The sequence below is a fragment of the Symsagittifera roscoffensis genome, chromosome 6 (assembly GCF_963678635.1).
Source record: "Symsagittifera roscoffensis chromosome 6, txSymRosc1.1, whole genome shotgun sequence".
Taxonomy (NCBI): domain Eukaryota; kingdom Metazoa; phylum Xenacoelomorpha; order Acoela; family Convolutidae; genus Symsagittifera; species Symsagittifera roscoffensis.
The window spans coordinates 12,572,883-12,597,016 of NC_087067.1; the positions used below are offsets into that span (position 1 = coordinate 12,572,883).

At 34.5% G+C, this 24,134-nt stretch overlaps 2 protein-coding genes across 2 annotated transcripts in view; both read left to right on the forward strand.

The window, feature by feature from the left end:
• LOC134848245 (surfeit locus protein 4-like) overlaps positions 1 to 24,134 on the forward strand; it is a 284,837-nt gene that overhangs the window by 185,415 nt on the left and 75,288 nt on the right. The window lies entirely within an intron of this gene.
• Positions 10,651 to 22,878, forward strand: LOC134848598 (uncharacterized). The gene is made up of 4 exons (XM_063866114.1): positions 10,651 to 10,736; positions 13,116 to 13,231; positions 13,714 to 13,829; positions 22,603 to 22,878. Exons 1-4 carry the CDS (start codon positions 10,651 to 10,653, stop codon positions 22,876 to 22,878), a joined length of 594 nt encoding a protein of 197 aa, XP_063722184.1.

A 24,134-nucleotide genomic window follows, 5' to 3' on the forward strand; every position in this document is an offset into this window, starting at 1 on the left:
ACTTGAAATAAAAGTGAATTAGGACAAAATAGATTTTATACAGGCCAAATGTGCCGATTGAACGTTCCACAACGAACAGTTATTCCTACGATTTCATACCTTGAGTTATGAATAATTAGGGCATGACAAACATATTTGATCTTCATCCTTGACCTTGAAAGAGCCAGCTTATCACCAGAAAATTGATGCTTTTGTTAGGTGCGGGGGGGGGGGGGTAGAAAAAATAGCTGAAGATGCTTATCATACGCAGAAATTTCAAAACGATTTTAAGTTTCTAAGCTCTTACTTTTAAATCAAGTTTTTTGTGTTGTCGACGATTTTGAGGCTTTTTAAGCATCAAAACAATGATTTCAAAAGTTCGATAAAAAACCGAATTTTGCGTAATTTTTTTTAGTCGCCACTATTTTCGAGCATAGAAATTTTCAAGCCTCACACAAAATATGAAAAAAATTTTCGGCGTAATTTTGTGTAAAGATGATCAAATTGCTAGTCATAACGTTTTCTTGAAAAAAAAATAGAAATTGATGTATTTTTATTGGTGTTTGGTTGCAAAATCACTTGTGCACAAACAAACATTCTACGGGAAAACATTTTTTGGACTTCAACTACTTATCTATTTTGCTGAATTTTGCTAAGATTTGCTGAATTCATTTGGCTAAAATAAGTTATTCAAAATGATCTGTTTTTTGCTTAGCCACTTTTAGTGATTCTTGATTTCAAATGTTAAGATAACCTTGAATCTAAAAAAAATAAACAAAAATGTTTGCTGAAAAAACGAAATTGGTGTAGGTTTTTTGGCTTTTTAGACGCCACTATTTTTGAGCACAGAAGTTTTCAAGGTAAAAGCTTCCCAGCATCATGACAAATGTTAAGTTTTTCTTACGTAACTCTGTGTCAAAAGATAATATTGCTAATCATAAAGATTTCATAAGAAAACACCAAAATTGATGTTTTTTTGGTTTTTGGTCGCAAAATCAACTGTGCACAAACAAACGCTCTGTGGGACAAAATTTGTTGCACTTCATTTTTGATCTAATTTGCTGAATTTTTATTCGGCTCAAATAAGCTATTCAAAAGTAATGTGCTTTTGGCTCGGTCACTTTTAGTGTTTCTTGATTTTGAATATTAAATTAAACTTGTATCTAAAAAAGTTTACACAACAGTTTTATGAAAAGAAGAAATTGGTGTATTATTTCCTCATATATTTTTGACCGAAAATTTTTTGGATAAAGTATACCACTTATTTTGGCGTGAAAGTCTCATTTTGGAACGGCTGAAACGTCTTCGTCCGAAATGTCACAGCACCAAAGGAGAAACTGATATGTATCTTTTTTTCTTACAGCATTAATCCATCCTTAAATGTGCAATCTTTTTAGAATTACTTTTTAAATTGACGATGTAGTATCATCTGCATACAAGAAATTTTTTCTTTTTTCAATAACAAGTCAAATCATTTCAAAAAACCAAAAAAGATCAGATTCTTTCAACCCAGGTGACGTTTTTCCTCCTGCTTATGCATGTTGGTTTTACTTAATTACGATGTTTTCCGTTTATGAAAAATATCCTAACCTATTTCCAACTAGAGCATTTTACTATTTCTATTTGCATACGTATAAACAATAACGGTCGAGTGAAAGCGTTTTTCAAATAAAAAGGCAAAAAACATATGATTTTTTTTTGTGTCAATTGCATTGCAAACACTTTATGTGGCAGATAATTTTGCATGTTTTTTTAAAACTTCGAATTGATGGTTTGGTGGGATCTTAAGTGCCTGAATAATTTTGATCATCCGAGAATGAACTAAATTTTCAAGAATTGCTAAAGTTTGAGAAAAAAAAATTTGAAAACTTTGCGTATCTTTTTTTAGGTCAACCAATTTGATTTTCCGAGTTCTTTCAAAGATTGTCAAAAGTTTTCTGTGCCTCAAGCAAGTTGTTTAAGAACAGGAAAAAAAGCGTTTTTAGGCACTTTTTGTAAAATTTTGTCCCAAAATTGCGTTTTTTTCGGCGTGCGCTCCCCCACAAAACTATTTGTATTGCCACCAAAAGCGCCTTTAGAAAAATTTTTAGGTTGGTAAATCAAAAATGGATGTCGTAAAATTATATCAAAAGGGACCCTTTGGAAAAATTAGGCAACCAGAATTGAGGGGGGTGGTCGCCCCCTGCACCCCCTCGGCACGCTACTGCGTACAGGCGTTAAGAACATCTGAAAAAGTTGTCGAGATAACAGATGTAGCAATTTGGGGAAATGAATTGCTCAACTCATCATATTATGATGAATTTCATTAAGAAGACTGATAATTTTTTTAAACTTTATGTTAGTTCGTTGAATAGACTACGAAGGTCTTATTTGAGTTCACTGCTGTGCCACGAATTAAAATTTACTATTTTGATTGGTTTCAAACAGACTCAACTCTATCTCTAAAAAGTCTAGAAAGATAAGCTTCTCAATCGTTTATTCGCAAACCAAACCGAGACACGCTGTTAAATTTCCTGAGGTCAAATTAAGTGAAAAGTAAGCTTACTTGGAATTTTTGGAGAAGGAGAGCTGGACTACATTTTTTTTGGTTTGCGGGGTCGGACCGTTACAATCCTATTTTGTTGCGAGTTACTTTGAACGCACATAGGCGCGCTGCCCTCGCGTTGGATGAACTTGCAAACTTGTGTTTTCCTGTGTACTTTATCGTAGGCCCTTTGCTGGAACCTTAAGAAAGAGAACTAGGATAATTTTGCTATCCAGGTGAATGACATACTCTCTTAGAGGCTTTTCATGGTAGCCTTATTCAATCCGCAAACGGATCAGTTTCCGCAATATCTAAATACTAAAGAAACACCAAAATCCTAGTGTAGTCGCATCCAAACGAAACACGTCAACCGTACTTCCACTTGTCAATTTTGTAAAAATCCTATCCATTTAAAATGCTGTCAATTGTCCCTTTTGGAACCAGTTCAAAACAAGTATTTAAAATATCCAATTATATTCTTGATAACTATCACTGTTAAATACTTAGAACTAACCAATCATGAGACTAAAAATTACTATTAAATGTAAGGTTGAAACAGTTTATAATTTCGGTGTCCCACTCTTTAACCCTACGATATTTAATTCCCTCTGTTTACACCCCCTATATCATAACCCCGTAGCATGATAACCCCACAACAATTTAACCCCCTTTTAATGACGATAATTTGTTTTAAATTAGGTCCTTTTTATAGTTACAGGAGTAGTCCAATTAGGCTTACTAATTGAGGCCTGAAAAGCTAGTCTTAATTCACTTGATGCCTCTAGCATCTGAAAAGTAATTGCATTTCGATTAGTTCGAGAAATAATCCCTCACTCACGCGTTTAAAACAGAGATAACCTTACATGGTGCTAATTGAAGGCAACAAAAGACGTTCGTGAGTTTTATAAAAAATCATACTGCCTATTTCTTTAACCATTGTTATACCACTCCAGATATAATGTTTGAAGCGCATTCCATTTTACTTTATCTTCGAAAGATAAACAAATGCTAGTGGTATCAGGCCACGAGTATTACCTTAAACGAAAAAACAAGACAACAACAAATTGGAACTGCTCAAAGTACCAAACCCATAAATGCCGCGCAACAGCAATTACGGATGGAGAAAACTTTATTGAAACGAGGGGTCAACATAATCACGATATTTCCACGGGCAAACCTGATGCTCGACTAATTTTGAAAAACATCAAGGAGCTAAGCGATAGTAACACCCCAACCGTCGCAGTCGCAACCGCCATTCAGCCAATTACAGACAACATTGCCACTCAACTAGCCCTACCATCCAAAGAAAATTTAGTTCGAACCGCACAACGAGCGCGCAAGCAACGAGAAGAAGTCTTACCAGTCTCCCCAGCAACCAGCAGTTTCGAAAAACCCGAACTTTTCAAAAAATTTATAAGTTTTGACAGTGGGCAAAATGATCACGAGAGGATTATTTTATTCGGCGACCCTGAAATGCTACAGAATATTATGCATGTTTACGAAGAAAAAACTGATTTGCATTTCTTTTGCGCTATGGCCAACTTGAGTTAAATTTTTGCTATTTAATCTATATTGCCAAGCAATAAATTTTTTTCCAAGTTTAATTATTTTCCTTGATTTTTCAAAATTGAGCTAGAGTCGATTTGAAACCGGCAAAATAATAAATACCTACAAGATGTTGATTTTTCTTTTCCCTCCGCCCAACCCTGTAAGGTTAACCCATTTTTTGTACCCTTGATATACCCGTTATCATTTTTACCCGAAATTCAACTTTTTTGGGAAAAATGGAAAATTTTTTGTGCCGCCAGGGATTCGCTCCTTTGATCTCTAGATTTTGAGACTAACGCTTTAACCACTATACCATGAGACCTTTGGTTGTCATCCGAATTATTCTTCCAAATTTGGCTCTTTGATCTTAATTAAGCCCATGTTTGAGTTTTCAAAGCGTAGATCAATTCTGTCGGCGCCAAAAGATCAAGGTCAAGAAATTCAAATGGTTTTGGACTTTTTTTTTGTATATGCACCAATTTGAATCATGTCGTTCGGATTCGTTTTCAAGTTCATATCAAAGTCTAGACTATCGGCAAGGTCATTTCTGTTCAAATCTAAAACGCATTTAGCGGCGTGCATGTTAGCTCATTTTGGTTCGCAAAATTTTTCGCAATTAAAGCTTTGATGTTTACCGACGATATGGTTCCGAATCCTTTTCAAGTAACTTTCACTTTGATTCTAACAATTGGTTTCAAAAAGGGATTAAATTGTAGTGGGGTTATCTGATTTTGGGGTTATATGAGAGGGGGTTAAGAAAAAGGGGGTTACAAAACACGGGGTGATAAACTTGGGAACCTATAATTTCAGCCAGAGAAGAATAAATTTAACTAAAAAGAAAGGAAACGCTCTTAAACACTCGTAAACTGATGATGAGATGTGTACACGAATACGCCTATCCGTACTTTCTCGAATTAAGGACCACAAATAGCCCAACACTTCGCTCATTAACTCGATAGAGTGGAATGACTAAAATCGACCATTTACATACCATACCTACTACTGCTAGAAACCCTGCTGAAGGCCAGCATCTTAGTTTGACGAACATGTGAACCCATAAGACTGATCTCCCAAATCCAAAACCATCTATTCCAATTTTGAAACTTTTGAAACATATTTTCAAATTCTTCTTTCATCGATAGTCAAAATTTTTCGCCATGAAATTTTACTGAGAATAAAAAAACTTTTAAACTTTTTTTATCAAAATTTGTTTTAAGAAATTGTCAATAATGCGGGTCAATTATTGAAAAGCAATCATAGAAATTTTTTTGTGGGCGAAAACGAAAAGTTTAAATGAGTCAATTGATTTTTTTCTCAACTGCAAGCCAGAAGTAGTTTTTTTATGTTTTGCCTTTAGTTTTGCGCAAAATGGTATTTTGATTGGCTAAAAATATGCAAAGGTTGTTAAAGGCGGAATTTGGACATCTATCAAAATGGACAAAGAGGCCTAAGTGCAGAAGAACTAGCCGTAGTGTTTTATGCGATTGCGTCTCAGGGAAATGATCGATTATAATGACAATATGATCAACTTCAGAGTTGCAACTTTTGATTCTAATGAAAAATTTTTTAAAATTGTTATTGCATTTAATATCGCCTTACAGCATTTCCAGGGAGGCGAGTTTTCTTTTCTTTTCGGTTTTCTTATTTGTTAGAAGGAGGTTTATGTACAGATTTTGCGCTTTCTGAGACGCCCTTTCAGGTACTCTGTTTATGGTTGTTTCTAAAATTGTGGATTTTCAACAGCAGTTTTCATTTTTACGATAAATTTTATGAACTCTAACTTCGACTGGTGAAAACAGCCCTGTACTCTTAGACCAATCCAGAAACTCCAAGAAAATTCCCACCAGACGTTGACATGGTTATTCTCTGGCCAGGCCTGGCTCTTGCCTCCAAATAGTCTTCTCATAGATGCGAAGCATATCCATTTGTACCTAAAAATGGTTGGTTAAAAAAAACACGAGAAAACTCAACTTTATATCTTTGATAATTTTTAAATTATCGAAATTGGTGACCTGAATTTGATTTAAACACCCTAAGCGACGGTCGGCACACATGTTTTTTGTACATACAAAAAAACATGATTTTTTGAGTAATGATTGAATACACATACAATTGTCGTCAATAGAGGCTGGTTTCCTGAGTTTTGAACGTCATTTCGGTTTGCATTTAATAATTTTTCAGAATTTTTAAAATATTTTTGATAAATCAAAAAATAATTTCAATCAAAATAAATTTTCAATTGGGGTTGGTTTCAGTGTTGGTTTTTAAGCAATCATTTAATTCCATAATGGAGGCTGTTCAATAATGGAGGCATAATGGAGGCTGGTCAACGTCTGTGTTTATGATAACTGTGATAAAAAACACAAAAATTCCGAAATCAAGAAGAACAGACGCATGATACCAAACTTCAAATCAAGTAAATACAACGCAAATTGAGAATTGAGAATTTTTATGTTTGGTTCGATTCGGCTAGTTTGGATTGATAGACATCAGATTCAAAGAATCAATTTAGTTGGCTCAACAAATAATTGATCCAACGATCCATGTTTTGGGAGCCTCAAAGAAGTTTCTGCTAAATTTCTTGATCTCAAAAATTATTTTGATGGTCAAAAAAAATTTTGTGAAAACAAACTAAATCAGGAAAAAGACAGATTCAAGCTCGATTTAACTTTGTTCATCGATGCGTTAATTTTATTTGACCGATCACTTAAAATAAATTGAATAGAACTAATGCGTAGAATGCAATTTTTGAAAAAAAAAGTATGCACGGCATTCAGTGTTAAAACTTATTAACAATTCTGAATTATGAATTCGATCGCAAGCAGATTCTACACAACAAATAATTAAGTTTTTCGGCGTGAAATTATTTTGGGCATTATTACAAAGAATTATCACACACGCATTCAATTTCACGGGGGGATTCGACATCGACCGACGAACATTATGATTTTCTTTTTCCAGACGTTTTGAAAGGGTACATTCGAGGGGGACTATTTCAGTGTTAGGCCTGCATCAAATAAATGGCTTCTGAAGCCTTCTCTTTGATCTTGAAATTTCTCAGAGTGAGTTGCCAATTTAAACAAACTTTTGATTTTTCATCGTTTTTCCTTTTTTGCAGTGAAAACTCTAATTGTAATGTTCAGGGCTCTTTGAACTTTTTTGGGCTACTAATAAGTACTAGGTATATCTATACTGTTATGATTTTTTTATCGATCAATCGGCAAACAAGTTTTTTTTCTTTCCGATCCAATTTTTATTAACATCGAATAACTTGTGTGGATGCTCAAAACAAATTTAATCGCAATTGATCATACTATCTCTTTGCAACCAAAGAATAATTTCCGTTGGCTTAAGCTTCGTTCCCTCTGTCAGCAGTCAAATTATTCAAATAATGTTTCTGATTTCTATGCTAACTTTTCGAGTTTTTTTGGACTTTAGCCACTTCTGTTGCATGTGGATCCTGAATTAGTTAAAGTTGCAAAAAAGATGAGCCGTATAACTTTTAAAAGCAGCGAAAATGTTTGGCTTTTACTTTTGCTTGAAGTTTTTTGAACAGGACTGATCTATCTAGGCGATGCCTTGAATATTCCGACTGCCTTCTGACGTCAATCATTTTTTTCCTTCAAATAAACTATTTTGAACAGTTAACTATTTTGAAAAAAAAAATAGAACTGGAGAAAAAATCATCACTGCGCACAAGTATTTGGTCACCTACTTCAAAAATCAGACAATAAAAAGATCGTGTTAGAGTTTTTATTGTGTTACTTTTAGACCCAGTCAACGTATTTTGCAATTTAAACAATTTTTTCTGGCTTGGGACCACAGCAATTTAATTTTTCAATTTAAATGCCGCGTAGAGATGAACTGATTTTGAGCTATTTTTTTCTTCATCTTTTGGCCTACTGATTTGCACTTTGAGTCGAAATGTTTTATAAAATACATTGATAATTGGAAGGAAATTTTCTTTTTCACTCCGAACTACCGCGGGTCAACGGTTTTTTTAAACCATGCTCTTGGTAATTTTTGACCGTACTGAAGGTATGTTTTGACCGTGCTCGGCCGTCCTCGAGGTATATTTGACCGGTCTCGAAGTGTATTTCGACCGTGCTCGACCTATGTTTTGACCGTGCTCGAAGTATGTTTTAAATTTGTGCTCGACCCAACCCCTGTTTCGACTACACTTTTTCAGTCGAGCAATGACATGTGCTTGATTTTGAAAGTTGAAACATAAAGTGAGCACCTCGACCCAAAGGGTCCGCTCTACAATCAATCTGCGGCTGATGAGTTGTTTGATGCAGTTAGAAGTCAACTCTCCAATCAAATATACAATTCAATATTTCAATGCTGTGTTATAAAATTGATGACCGTTATTTACTGGATAAAAAAAACAATACAGTTGAGGCCAACACTTCGGGGAAGCAGTGGCGAATAGGTTGTACTCGCCTCTCAATCAAAAGTTCGGATGTTTGAGGCCGAAAATGATCCGCGCTGGTTACTTGATGCAAGACACCTACTCCCAGGCCAGAAAATTAGCCAAATCAAATACATGTTTTTCATGTGCTGCGGCAGAGCAGCATTTCTTTGAGAGGCAATGCACAGCTCGTATGATGTTATTTTCCCTTATGGATATGACTAAATGCTCACTACAAATACTTCTATTGGCTGTAAACCCGTGTTGTCCAAAGCTTCTTAGCATACAATTTCCTTATAAGAAAAGCTTCGTGCCATGTAGTTCAATACAATTCCATAAATACAGAAGATTGTAAGAAATCTCTATGATAACCATTATTTCATCAAAGAAAATTAAATTTCTAAAAATTTTTGGGTTGTGTTCGTAACCGAACGCAACTGACAAAGACCTTGGTTCACTCAAAGCACCAAAGGTTGGACGGTATTGCATTTAAAATGCATAGAAATAGACCTGTCTTTCACAAACGTTATAACAAAAGTAACAAACTTATAAATTTTGGCAAATTTTTTCAACGATGATTATTTTTAAAATTTGAATTTCAAAATTATCAGACATTGATCAATACATATATAAACATGCCATACAAAAAATAGGTGTTTTCAGCGCTTTTGAAAAAAACATTTAAGCTAAAAGTCAAAAAAATCCAACATTAGTGTATTCAGGACTACGTTATGCATACAAAAATAAAGTTTTGCATGCAAAAAAAAAATTTGGAAAATGTTTGTTCGAGTACAAAAATCGATTTGCGATTGAAAAAAAAACGAAACAAATTTTAGAGGCAATTTCAAAAATACTTTCAAAAAAAGCCATAAAAAAAGCCAGTCAGGCAATTTCCATATATGGGAGTTGTATGATAAGCCTTTTTTCAGAAAACAGAAACCTCTTTTTTTTCATCACCAGACTTGGTGATTAAAATCAAACAGCAGCAGAAATTAGTATATATCTTTTTTCAACCATTTTTCGAAATTCTATGCCAATTTTATGACAAGCATTTTTCCATTCATTTGATGCATTAAATTGTATGATAAGCATTTTCGGTTTATGGAGGTCATCCCGGGAAACCAATATGTTACCAAAAACTACCCTAATGAAAAATAGACTATAAAAAGCAACTAACTGGCTCGTAAGCGAAAAAACTTCAATATTTTTTTGCCTTTTTAAAACTTTTTTTCTCTCTGAATTAAGTCAAAAAAGGATGAAGCATCATTCAATTTTGCTTTAATTTGCCATATAAAGAGCAAAAAAACCAATAAAATAAACGGATAACAATTCGAAATACAAACAATCAGTCTTTTGAAGCAAAAACTACGACTTTCAAACATAATAGACGAAAAAGTAAAGTGTTAATGTATGAGTTTAGAATACGAAAACTAAAAGTTTATGTTCTTACTGTTTCTCATTTTTTTCTTACTTTTTTCTTAGGTGCACTCCACCAAAAAGTAACCACAGATGCATCAGCATTGAGAACTTCTTTAAAAATTCTGCTGGTTTAAATCATAGGCGATTTTTGTTAGCAATTTTCTATATTATGACTTGCACAACGCAACTAGATAGATTTAGTTTAAAGTTAAAAACGTGTATAATGTGACTTATTCAAAAAAAATTCCAGTCAAATATAGCCTGACAAAAGTCACTGGTAGCATGAAACTGATTATAGCTAACTAAGTTTATAAAAATTATTTTATTATAAAACCAAACAAAGTTAACCAACCAAGGTCGACTGATTGAGGCTTTTTCGAATCCTTTTCTTCTGAAAAGACTTCCCTAGGTTTTTCGGATTTCTTTTATCTTTGCAAGGGGAATGTTGATTTGTGACCAGTCACAAAATTCACATATGCGTCGCTGTTTGACTAGTTATTTATAGCCGCGCCAATTCTGTAGCAGCTAACATAGGGAGATAGCTACAGAGATCCGTTTTCTAACTGCGTTCTGTAATAAAAGCCATTTTTTCCCTACTCCAAATGAAGTCGCATTTTCAACTATATGCTTAAAAAATTAAACTCAATAATACGAAATTGTTTTTTTTTCTGAAATCCTGCGAATTTTGAACGCTTGAATTGCAAAAAAAAGCAGTTTGAAAAGGCTTCTATCTGCTCCAGTGAATTCAGTGCTTTTATTCTTTGAAAATATGTCCAAGTCGAGCCCCGCTAATTGCATGTTCAAGGTCATAGTGGTGGGAGATAGCGGAGTGGGAAAGACGAACCTCTTACTCAGGTATGCAAGATCTTACAAGATCCTACAAGAAATTACAAGATCATATATCTTACAAGATGCTCTATCTTAACCCTTTAAACTTGTAAGGGTTCTAGTAAATGATGGTTATGTTGCATAATCTAAAAAGATTCTCGCAAATGACGCTTATCTTGCATAATCTTGCAAGTATGATATAATGGGGAGTTATGTTGCATAATTTTGCAAATTAGTGCAAATGGCAGTTATCATGCATTATCTTGTAAAATTCTTGCTCATGACGATTCTCTTGCATAATCTTGCAAGACTCTTGTAAACGACGGTTGTCTTTAGAATCTAAAATGTTTATCGCAAATGACGCTTATCTTGCATAATCTTGCAAGTATGATATAATGGGGAGTTATGTTGCATAATTTTGCAAATTAGTGCAAATGGCAGTTATCATGCATTATCTTGTAAAATTCTTGCTCATGACGATTCTCTTGCATAATCTTGCAAGACTCTTGTAAACGACGGTTTTCTTTAGAATCTAAAAAGGTTATCGCAAATGACGCTTATCTTGCATAATCTTGCAAGTATGATATAATGGGGAGTTATCTTGCATAATTTTGCAAATTAGTGCAAATGGCAGTTATCATGTATTATTTTGCAGAATTCTTGCTCATGACGATTTTCTTGACGAATCTAAAAAAGTTATCGCAATTGATGAATATCTTGCATAATCTTGCAAGAATCTTGCAAATGACTATGAAATTATTTTATCTAGCAATACTTTTGAATCAAGTTAACACCCCCCCCCCTAAATAGACCAAGTTAAAATCCTCCATCCCAGCGCTGAATTCAAATTAAAATTTTGTAAGCGCTGCGTGTAGAATGCTCTATTCTGATTGGCTGAAAATTCATACTCAGAACCAAGTTAACATCTTCCTCCCTAAACGAATTTAGGGGAGGATGCTAACTTGGTCCATACTTTTTCACATGACGGTTATATTGCATAACTTTGGATGGAGGGAGCGCATGAGGGAGCATGGGTTGAAGTTGCATTGCAATTCAGATTGTATCATTGTTATTGCATTGTTGTGACATGAACCAGACCAAATGCATAGATTTACTAGGTTTTTTCTATGTTCATTTTTCTACTATTTATTACGAAAACGTTGATGTGACATTAATGAAACAGCGATGTGACATCTATATTATGACAGTTTTGTTAAATTGATGTTATATCGATGGAAAATCTATGTCACATCCATTTTTGAACTTAATTTCATTTTTTACGAATTTTGATTTGTTTTCTAGGTTACAAACAATACAAAACGATTAAAATGGCCTTACAGATTAAAAACTGTTAAAAACCACGTAAACACGAGTCTTATTTTGCAAAAAAAAGAGAAGTTCAGCTTGATATGGTTAGTTTTTGGAGTAACATGGCTTGAGCAACTGAACTTGTTTGAAAAGGTTGATTTTCTTTACAAAAACTGCAAAAAAATTTTTTTTTGGTCAAAGTTTTTACTCACATCCGCCCACAGCTGAAAACAACCTAAAAACTCAGTTTTTCTGTCGCAAAACAGTTGAAACGTGTTAGCTTTGGTAGTTAGACGGCTCGAGCAACTTGATGCAAAATTGATGCATCAGCTGAAAAAAAAGCTAAAATTGCATCTTTTTTCTTAAAAATGTAGAATTGTGTTAGCTTTCGTAGTTAGTAGGCTCAAGCAATTTGATGCCAAATTGATGCATCCGCTGAAAACCAGCTAAAAACGCATCTTTTTTCTTAAAAATGTAGAATTGTGTTAGCTTTGGTAGCTAGAAGGCTCGAGCAACTAAATTTGCCTGTAAACACGGTATTTTTGATTAAAGATTGTTGTTTGATGGCTCGAGAATATCATTTGAACCCAAAGAATATTATTTACCTAGCAAAGAAGGTGGGAGCAACTTTGTTTTTGATTTTTTTTTTTTAGCTTTTTGTATATTTTTGTAATGTTTTTCTAGAAAAAACTATTCTTCAGAAAAATTCAAAACTTTTGCAAAAAAAAGATCAGAAAAGTTCTTTGATTTAAATTTTTTTTCTAAAATTTATTTATGTTTTGTCAATGTTTTAATGGACTTCGAAACGAAAGATAAATGCAGTTATTTAGAAATGTTTGCTCTGAACTACGTGCTCAGTTCGCCTGCGCAGAAATCTTTGTCAGAGTAAGGTTTTTGTAAAAATTTGGGAGAGCTGGGAAAACCAATTTGGTCGACCTATATAAAAAGATCAATTTTTTTTTGAAAATCCGCCGCTTCTCGGGAAAAACCTAGTTGCACCCTTGAATCGATACATGTTTTTGTACTGACCTTGAAAAATAGTATGAAAAACGATGAAAACCTAAAAGTCGTGGTTTTCTGTGATTTGTTTTTAAATAGGTACACAAAAGATGAGTTCAAAGAAAATCCTGCCTGCACGTTGGGAGCAGAATTGAGCAGAGTTGAAAAAAATATAGACGATGATCACGTGATTGTCGATTTGTGGGACACTGCAGGTTAGAAAAAAAACGATTTATTCAAAATTTGAAGAGCTTCGATGACTCACCGAAGCTAAAATTGGTAGTGGGGGTGGGCTGTTTAACTTCTTCGCCCTTTCTAATCAACGGAGTTTTCATTTTATCTTTGAGAAAAAAATTTGCTTTGAAAAAGAATCAATTTACACATAAAACAATAAAACATAATGTCGATGTTTTCATTCAAGAGCGGATCTAGCATTTTCTCGAGGGGGGGGGGGTTCGGGGGTCCTGATTTTGAAAAAAAAATTTTTGAAAATTTTGTCGATCATTTTTTTGAGTCGAACAATTTGATTTTCCGAGCTCTCCCAAAAAAGACCCTGTTTCCGCCAAACTATCTGCGCCCCTTCGCCTATAAATCTGCCCCTGTTTTCAGTAGAAGTAATGTTTCTGCAATCAATACTTTGTTAATGACTTTGTTAAGGACTATATTTAGTTTTTGATACGATCCGATTGAGTTTAAGGACAGGAAAAGTTCAAGAGTTTGACCAAAATCTACTGCCGAGGAGCTCATGGAGTCATATTAGTGTACGACATCTCAAATCATCACTCGTTCGAACAACTCGAGTCCTGGTTCCAGGTATTGATGGAAAATGGGTGTGACCCTATGGAATGCGTGTACTTCGTAATTGGAAATAAAACCGACCTAAATGACATCCGAGCAGTGGAAAAATCAGAAGGGAGGGCTTGGCAAAAATCTACAAAAAAAAACATAATTGGATGTAGCATAGACAGGCTCTGAAAATTGACGTCCCCGGTTAAAATATAGAGAAAAAGAACCATGTTTTTGTGATTTTCTACCAGACACTGTAGATAAATACATAAATAAATCATATGGTTCTAAGAAACAAACGAAAAATCTGAAAAAGAAAATTCGCAAAATTCTGACACTTTTCCAAAGAAAAACTGAAATAACTTACAAAAATCCAATAACTCAGTCAAAAAAATTTCATGCCTGTCTGAACGATTCCACTTTCTGCCATTTTTGGATGAAATTTTGTTAGTAGCGGTTTCTAAGCAGTCGAATAAATGGTGTGAGTTCGAAGTATTGTGTAGAGGTGTGATGAAAAAATTGATTCGTTTGATAAATACTAATATAGTTCGATCAAAAACTATATCGGACATCAACTGAAAATCCGAATCACGAACAAAAGAGTTTTTTTATATGATAACACTTGACCCCTAAAGAGCTTTCACTGACGCCGCAGTCAGAATTGGCTGGAAAAACCGACCCGAATCCAAAGTTTCTTCCCACTCTGAACAAAAAAAAACAGATACGCAATCTTTTTCAAAAACCAACCATTTTTTTATTTAATGTTCCAATAAAAGAAAATTTGAAGATTATTTGAAGAGAACACTAATAAACATAATTCTAGCTCTCACGTTTTTGCTGAAATATCTCAAAATAATTCTCTTTAACTTTTCCCCCCTTTTGCAAGGGGGGGGGGAGATTCGTTACTAGGTACAAAACTCACAGGTTCCTAACCATTGAATGATGTTCTTAACCATTGAATCCCCCCCCCACGTCACATAAGCATCAATTTTTTGGCATAACGAGGGGTTTCACAAGGCTAGATGTGATGACGAAATATGTTTGTCATAGCCTAGTTAGTACGCATGCCAAGTTTTGTAACAATCTGACAATGAAAACAAAGAAATTACTAGTGAAGATTTGCTGGTGGGGGAGGAAAAAGTGGCAATTATCTTTATAGGGGTGGCAATTCGTTACTGGGTACTTTAGGGGGGGGGGGGGGGGTTGCGGTAGTGGGGGTAATAGTTAAAGAGATCTCTCAATACAACTTAGGTGCTGATGTATGCCACGCCCACCTGAAGGAGATACATTTGCCGAGTCAATCAATGCAACATTCTATGAAACTAGCGCACTGAATTCCGACAATGTTGAGCATGCATTGAATGATTTGATTGAACGGATATACCATGCCAACAACATGGGCACCAAATGCAGTGACAGCTGAATTTAAAAAAACACACACGAAAAAAAGCAGAAACCAAGAAAGATGCCATCCCCTGTTTTCAAAAAATCTGTTAAGAAATTGTTGTCGAATAATATAACAGAAAAAAAGGAAAAAGAAGCAAATGTTTTTTTTATTCGGAGTACGCATGTATAGAGTGTTTAAATGAAGCGACTTGAAAGGAATAGACAAAGATATCAGTGATAAGCTTATGTTCATATATGTTTAGACAGGCTGGATAGATTTTCATAGATCCTCTGCTAATCCCAGAAAAGCAAACTTATCAAATCGAACATGTATCCTTGGTCCTGAGTCCAAAGCCATTATTTTAACACGAATTAGCCACTATCTACACTAAGGACCAATTCAAAACAGGAAAAAAAATCTTTTTCTATTGAAAAGCTAGCTTTCCTAAAGGTTTGTTTTTTTTAAACTCAATTTTTTCAGATTAATTTTTTACCAGAAAAATGGCGCGAGAGGTTTCCATTCTCAAATCGAACGTGTATCTTTGGTCCGAGTCCTAGGGATTAGCCACTATACTATGAAAAAACTATGAGAAGCATTTAATTTATTTAAACATCAGCTCTCAAAAAGTATGGTCAAACTGGATACTCAATTTTCTGATATTTTTGTTATATCATCGAGAGAGATGAATGAACAAGAGCATGGAACAAATTAGTTGCTCAACAGAGAATGCAAACATTTCCAACCACGTACGAAGTACAAGTTGCTTCAAAGGATGCTTCACTGCTCCGGAATGCAAATGTTAAAATTTTCAAAGCAGAAAATATCGTTACAACCTTTTTTGTACAATTGAATCATTTTAGTTTCAAAAAAAAAAGTTTGAATCGCAAAAATCGGTTAAATTTTTTCAATTGTTATTAAATACACAATTTTTAGTGTAAATTAATTCTTAAGCAAATAGCAGAAGTGTCTCATGTTTTTTCCCTCGAAAAAAATGAGACAAATTCAAGAAAAAATGTGAAACACCTCTTGTATCTGGAGTTGTTTCAATTTTCCTGGCGTTTTGATTTCATTTGATACTTGTAATAAAAGAGACAAGTTGGGGAAAACGCTAACTCCACTCTAAGTTTTGCCTATTTAGGCTTAACTTTGAAATTTACTAAGATCGAAAGCAATCATGTACCTACAAATTGTTCCTACTGGTTTCAGGTTAAAAAATTTCTGACTCAAAATTTCAGGACTTTTCAGTTCAACCAGCCAATCTAACTATAAATATTGGCCAAGGGCAAATGTCTATGTATTTTTTTATTAATAATTTTTATAAACAGTTTTGTTGTCACTAAGCACTTGAGTGAGACTATCAGCACTTTGATGTTTGTCACATATCCTATGTTCTATGACCTTGTGATAGCAACCCAGTCCGAAAAATGAACAACTTATATAGCTCTAGTTCATTGACTACGTTTTTAACCATGACACCGCTAGTTGTCCACGCGTAGCTTGAAGAGACCGCTCCGTAAATAGTTTTTATACTTTATAGGTTTTGTTCTTAACATTTCTGCCATCGGTGCACCATGTTTTATTTCAAAGTGACAGAGGACCTTGCTGCCATAAAAAATGATTCAAGATGCCTGAGATCACTAACACAGATGCGTCAGCATCTGATATAAACATTTCTGATCTGTCAGCATTGAAGGACCAGAGATTCGCTCATTTCACATTTGTTATTTTCAAAGGAATCCTGTGCCAAGGATTTTTTTTGCCTTTACTCCGCATGACTTGCTGCATCGGGTAACCTTTTTCGGCGTGCCCTTTGACAAACTCCCGATAGTGGTTGGCAAATCCAAGAAAATTTCAGTGTCCGTTTCCGATGCATTCCGCGTCAACACGAATTCGAACTCCTCTGAGTCTGGCTGATTCCATATATCACCACCGTGATTCCATATATCACGAAAATTTTGACTAAATTGCCTGGGATTTCCCATTTTGATGAGTCGCACTCCAACTCCGCTCGTTACATGCTCGTCTGTTTTTCAACTGCAAAGAGAAATTTATTAGTTTCCTACCAGCTACAAAGATTGCTTATTGACTCGCGGAAGTTAACCGGATATTTGTTGGTACCAAGTACGATCTGTCGAAGCTCACAGATTGGAACAGGGAGTTGCATCACGCTCGAGAGAAGAATTTTCTCAGTGGGCATTCCCAATTGGCGTCCTTAATCACAGTTATTCTTCAGCACAAGATTAGTCAAGCAAAAAAGTGCATCTCTCTATCTTCAAACTAATGTACATCACGTAAATTGTCCCAAAAAAGAGAGTAGAGCTGCTATATTTTTAACTTTGCAAACTGCATTATGAAAAGTCCAACAGTTAGGGTTTTGCGGTACTCAATAGTTGAATCAACAACTTCACCTTATACACGTTTTTCTCAACCGTATTAAAACTTTTGATCAATAGTTTTTTGTTTGCTTGGTCAGTTTTTTCATCTTTCAGGTATTTCTAGATTGTTGCCTCAATTTATCCTTGATCTAAGAGTTATGCAAGCTTTTCCGCAAAATTTTAATTGTTTCCGCTACAACTCCTGATAAGGCTTTTCATTAACCACTGACTGATGAAACCACACTAAATTTTGGTGCACTGCAAGCCAAGTAAGTTACTTAACAAAGTTTAAAAGAGTAGTTCTAATTGTGCAAATTGCAAGCTTGAAGCAATTTTTAAGGATGTTCAAACCTGTGTTAACAAATGCAAGTTTTTATCTTTTATCCTATGTCGTTTCGTTCACTTTTATTATTTATTAGTATCGATGAAAAATGGCAAGTTTTAATTTTAATTCATCTAGAAAAACTGATTGTTGAACTTTAAAAAACAAACTAACTATTAGGGATTACCGGTAGAAATTCCTGTCTTCCCTATATTGGGTTCTGACACAATAATAAAATTTGAAAACTTCTAACAACTCACACTCCCATGTTTTTTCAGTATTGTATGTTTCTGTCCAATGCTTTTGTCGAATGATGCCAGCTATTTTTTTGTTTCCTCTTTCAAAATACTGATCTTTTATTGACGGAACAACTTCTTCAGAGCACAGAAGTGGTATTAGCATCCCATTGCTTCATAAACTCTTTTACAGTGATCAAAATAACCAACCATGTTCAAAAACATCAATACTTTCATGTGTACCAGAAGTAACAAAGGTTTCAATTTCACATTTTGGTTCTGTTTATCGGTTCAAAACATAAACAAATTTTCAAAAATGCCAGCTTTGTTGTTTCTTGTTTTGAGCATTTACATATTGGAATCCAACTAACATCTCGTGTCGAGTCTTGTTGGCATATCTTGGCATCACTCTGATTAAGGGTAAAGTTGACTTGCATCAATAACTTTTTTTGATTTCCAAACATTGGAGGAATTCCCAATGAATGTTTTGTCAAATTTAGCTTATCGAATAATCAAATGGGAAAATTCATCGGTCATGTCTTGTTCTTTTTTCCACACAAACTTTAACCAGTTTTGACAAATCAGCCAACTTGTATTTATTAGATTTGGGCAGAACAAATTTGCTACATTACGTAAAGTACATCCATGTTCCACTTTTTTTCTACTACTTGAAGGGTTGCACTAATTTTCTTACTGTTGTACCACTGCAAAAAGCCTTTGAACGCAGTCATTCCGTTCTTCTACCAGGTCTCCTAAAAGTAATTGCATTTTCCCACTCAGATGAGGCCACAGTTTTGATTTGCTGATTTCACCATGCTTGCTGTTCGTCGAGTCCACTTTTTTGCAGTTTTTTATTGTCAGAAATCTTTGGTCTAGAGAATGGTTGGCTTTGAAATTTAAAAAAAATGCTGCATTTGATAGCACTAAAAACAAGGTTATCTGATTTGCGTCTCTTTCAATTCTTCTCTAGAAACACAAATTGCTTCGAAATCAAAAATGGCTGGTTTACTGAAAGTTTTGATACTTTCTGAAGTTAGAAGATTTAACCTTTTCAGTTTTTCAGACAAATTTTTGCGAGCTCATACTTGTTTGTTGGGCAAGTATGTCCCACTCGTTCCTTCAGGTCAGTAAATGTCGCATGAATCTGTATGATTTTTTAATACAAATGCCGCAAATCATACACCGAAAACACTTGAGGAAGCTATTAAGATCATTCATTTGAACAATATGATTGTCAAACCTCGAAAATTAAACTCTGTTGTCAATTATTCAAATATATTTCTGATCTAACTATTCAATTTATTCTCCTTCCTTTTTATCGAAATCGTATAAAAAATGTTGGGTTCATCTTTTTTCAACGAAAACTCAACAAAAAATCGGGTTTTAACCAATTTTTGACAAAAAAAAAACACTTTTTAGCCTTGTGTAAAAGTTTTACCCTTGTGAAAGCCAAGGTCCTCTCATCTGCTCATGTACATAGCTAGTGCGGTAAAAAAAATTGTTGGAGAACTTGTCTTTATTTGTTGAAAAAAAATTAACAGAACTTTTAGTGTTAAAGGTTTGGGAGACAGAGACCGGAGATTTTTCGAAGCAAATCAGCAACAAAATTAACAATTGTAATCAATTTGAATCTCTAACTTTTTTCCTGTCGTTCTTGGGAACACTGATTTATAAAATCAATTTTGTCTTTTTTCTTTAAATGTTATGAAGTCTGGTAATTTACACGGCAGATAGGTTTTTGTAAACAACATATTAACCTCATGGGCATTGAAATAGTGTTAATCATCAGTATCAACAGTTCGGAAAACAAGTTCTGGAACAAAATTGGTTTTTGCGGCAAAGTCGAGTTTGTTCAACACTTTGCGTTTCTCGTTAATTATCTGTGTATTTGACTTGAACTTTGAAAATTGAATATCTTTTGTATTTCGTTTTCCTCTACGTAGACACTAGAGAACACTGGCAAGTTTGCAATCTCATGTTTTCTGACTGCAAACATGTGGCTCAACTCGAGAAAGTTTATTTTTGTCTTCGAAAAAGAAGAATCCGCCGAGAAATCAAAAACAATTAAAGATAATGAGGGGTTCTCTGAACCAAAGACTTAAGTGAGCAAGACATTAGCCGCTTTGTGCTCCATTGAAATCCTGCAACACTTTCAGAACTCAGCTGCTCAAAAGCTCTTTGATTTAGTAAGAAAATTTGGTTAATGGGTTGTTTTGTTGTTTTCTTTTTTTTTCATCTAGAATTTTTAGTCTTGAGAAACAACGACAGACAAAAACAATTTTAAGAAAAAAAGGTTAATTCAATTTTGCATACAGCAAAAAAATCAATAATAGTTTTGCGTAATTTTTATAACATTTTTCGCACACATGATCAAAAGTCAAAAAAACTTTTCCATTTAGCAAAAATGATTTTTTTGTTAGACCATTTTCTTAAGAAAAATCAAAACAGACTTTTTGCTACTTTGCAAGAAATTTTCGCAAGAAAACATTTGCACATATGTTAAAAAGTAGTTTCAGTTTAAATATTTGCGATAATTTTATTGGATTTTTTGCACAACATTAAAGTTTTCAAAAACCATAATTTAACATTGATTTCCAGAGAACAAGTGAAAAAAGCGAGGGTTTTTTAAAAGTTTTTTGAAAAAACTATTTGTTTCGCATCACGCAAAAAACCGTTCCCAAAAAAAAATTACTGCAAAATTTTTGAAAATTCAAGGATGATTTTTTTTGAAACTTTTTTTCAATGAGTTCATATTCTTGATGAAACAAAACTTGAAACAATTTTCAGTCACAAAGCTCTCTAATTACATCGTTTTTGTGAATAGAAACTATTTAAATTGAAATACTATTGATTATGTAGGAAAACTCAATTGTGTATGAAACTCATGTATTTGGCATGTTCACTAATCATAGACCAAAACAATCAAAGAAACAATCAAGGTTTTTTAAGTAAAAAGAATTAAATTTTGACTTTTGAACTTTGCGAATCCTCTCCAAGAATGCTGATCTAAGAGTCTGGATGAACCCAAGCTTTTGAACGGACAGAGTTTATTAAAAACTTTTAAATTGTTTCCACAAAAAGGCACTGGGTATTTATTCTGGTATTCTTTATTTTGAATTGTGCTCAGCTGGTCGGTTTAAGGGACTGAGCACTTTACCTCTTGATTAAATTTCATTGAAGTGAACTTTGAGTTTGTACAAATAATCAGTACAGTCAACATTTTGATAAGTGAAACGGTAGTTTGTGCAAATCTTGTTGAAAGGAAAGAAAGGATCTTATTGAATATCGTACAAAATAGAAAACTTCAAAGACTTTACTCAGAAAAAGAAAAGTTTGATTTTGTTTTTTAATTATCCGATGAGGAGGCTTTCAGGAAAAACATTTTAATTGACGAATGCACTAAAAAAACGTTCAAAAACTTTTCATCAGCAAAAGCTCTTTTTTTCGTGTATCTGTAAGTTTTAGTATCCAAACATGAACCTTCATGAATTAGACCAAAAAATCCACTGTGGCGGTCTAATCGGATACGGATGTTTTCCGCAATCTCAAAAACTTCTAATATTCATGCAATTCTTCTTGATTCTGCTGGAACTGTTATTACTACAACGCAAAAAAATCTTTGTTTTTCTTATGTTGCACTTGGTCTCATGAGTTCGTGCAAAAATCAAATAATCTATTTGGTGTACTATGCACCTTCCCGAAATCAAATTGAGCAGTGGTTATGAATAATATAAGAATAATTTGTTGAGCTTGAAAAGCTTTAGACAAAAACTAAAAGCTACAAAAACAGATTTTTTTTGCAAAAACTACTGGTAAGAATTGGCATGAAAATCTGAAAGCAAAACTAACAACTTGGATGACTACGCTTTCAAGAAAATTCAAAACTTTAGTTTAAAGGTTAAAAAGCATGTAAATACTACCTTCTCATACTCTGAAATATGAATTAGATAATAATTAAATTCAACTCAGGACATGCCACAAAGCTAAAAGTTGTTAAAAACACAGTTTCAGTCTTTTTCTAAAACCCTTCCGGTTTCTTGAATCCGGTCGAAGAGCAGCTTTATCGTCACTCGGGAAGGGTAGTGAAATCCTCCCGATACCCCTCCGAATTCTCGGGAATTGCTCCGTAACGATTATAGATGCACAATCGTTACAATTCGGAATAATAAATTCCAAATTTTAATTCAAACGTTTTCGCACATTTTGTGCATCATCAGGACTAAAAATTTTTTGGTTGGAAAGACAGGAAAGACCATTAAAAAACTTGGATGAAAGGTCAGTTAGAATTTAAGATGAGGTGATTTTGCGGGTAGTCTTAAGTTTTAGACCAAAAAACCCGGTACGAGACGAATTCAATGAAATTAACTTCCTTGCTGACATTGATAGTTTTTTGTCTGAACTGAAGTTAAATAGAATACCCGGAGAAACATTATGTGAGATTGAAGGAGCTGCAAAGAGATATGTTAAGAATGTGAAACAGACCCCCTCTGACAAAGGTGTGGAAAAATCCAGAAAGCATTTGCAGGACAACGGTCTTCTGGCATTGCCGTTTGATAAGGGGGTGGGTTTTTGTGTAATAAAAAAGGAGACACATGAGAAAAAACTGAAACATTTATTACAGGCAGAACAATTTAGTGAGAGGAAGAATCTGACAGACAGCGTGATTATGGAAATTGAAAAAGATATAAACAAAGAATTACTCGCCATGAAAAAGAAGGACGAGATTAGCGAAGCGCTGTATACTAGGTTGAGATAAACGGGAGCGCAGCCGGCTAGGCTGTATGGATTAGCAAAAGTACACAAACAAGGCACACCACGTCGTCCCGTCCTTTCTTTACCTGGTAGCTCATATAACAACCTAAATAACGCATTGGCAAAGTACTTTGATGAAATTGAGGGGGCAAACACAGAAACTAACACTCAAATGGCCAAGGAGATCTTGGAGAAAATTGAGCTGAACTCTGACGAGAATATAATCTCCCTTGATGTGAAGAGTTTGTACACTAATGTCCCGCTCAAGGAAGCGGTTGAAATAGCCCTGAGGAGATTATATGAGCAATTCAACCCTCCGGAAACATCTCGCAAGACTATGAAAAAACTACTGAATTTGGCAGTGAGTAAGGTACACTTTAAATGCAATGGTTTGTGGTATGTACAAAAAGACGGTTTAGCATTGGGCGCCTCCCTTGCAGTAATTATAGTCAATTTGTGGCTCAAAGAATACGAACCTGCATTAACGAAAAAAGTACCAAAATTGACTGTGCTAAGTGAGGATAACAAGGAAGTGTGCCCTAGATGTCAGAAAAGGGTGATATATGGGACAAAAGGGGTAGAATGCGAAGATTGTTTGAATTGGTATCACTTAGGGTGTGGTAACATATCGGAATCCGAATACGCAGACGTCGCTGAAACAGTATGGTTTTGCATGACTTGCATAAAAACAACAGGAAGCAGATCGGACTGTGATTGGTGTTAAAGTTTTTCTACGATATGTGAACGACATAGTTAGAACGGTCAAGGACGATCCTGTGGTAGTTCTCGAGGCTGCCAATAAGTTGCATCCAAACTTGCAGTTCACCATAGAAGAATTTGATAGTAACGGTAATTTGGCCTTTTTTGACTTAAATAATGTAACATTAGCCCGGAAGTACATATCGACGGAAAATGAAGCTAAGCTATAAAACGACTGGCCAGCGTCTAAACAGAGCACTACATGCTTTTCACCGTCTCTACCAAAGCCAGTACTTTTGGCGGTCTTTCTAACAGCGGGTCGACAAAACGTTACTGTTCTCTGGCTTCGACAAGAATGCTCAAATTAACTTACTTACATGAAAAATTAGTGAGCTCATGGCTAGGTCTCAGTATCCCCAGATCACGAGGTCACTCCTAAAAACAGCGCTACTACTATTTTTTATATTACCATTGTTTTTATTCAGTAGCTAAAAATCATCATCTCCATCGAAGTTGGATCAACCCTTTCCCTTAACTCCTAGCTTCTCATCGTCAGAAAAT

What these genes read in the sequence shown, in the direction of transcription:
- LOC134848598 (XM_063866114.1), top strand. Translation starts at nt 10,651, where the DNA reads ATGTCCAAGTCGAGCCCCGCTAATTGCATGTTCAAGGTCATAGTGGTG. An exon ending in AAGACGAACCTCTTACTCAG is followed by an intron (nt 10,737 to 13,115) that starts GTATGCAAGATC and finishes GTTTTTAAATAG; the next exon opens with GTACACAAAAGATGAGTTCA. An exon ending in AACTCGAGTCCTGGTTCCAG is followed by an intron (nt 13,830 to 22,602) that starts GTATTGATGGAA and finishes AATGTGAAACAG; the next exon opens with ACCCCCTCTGACAAAGGTGT.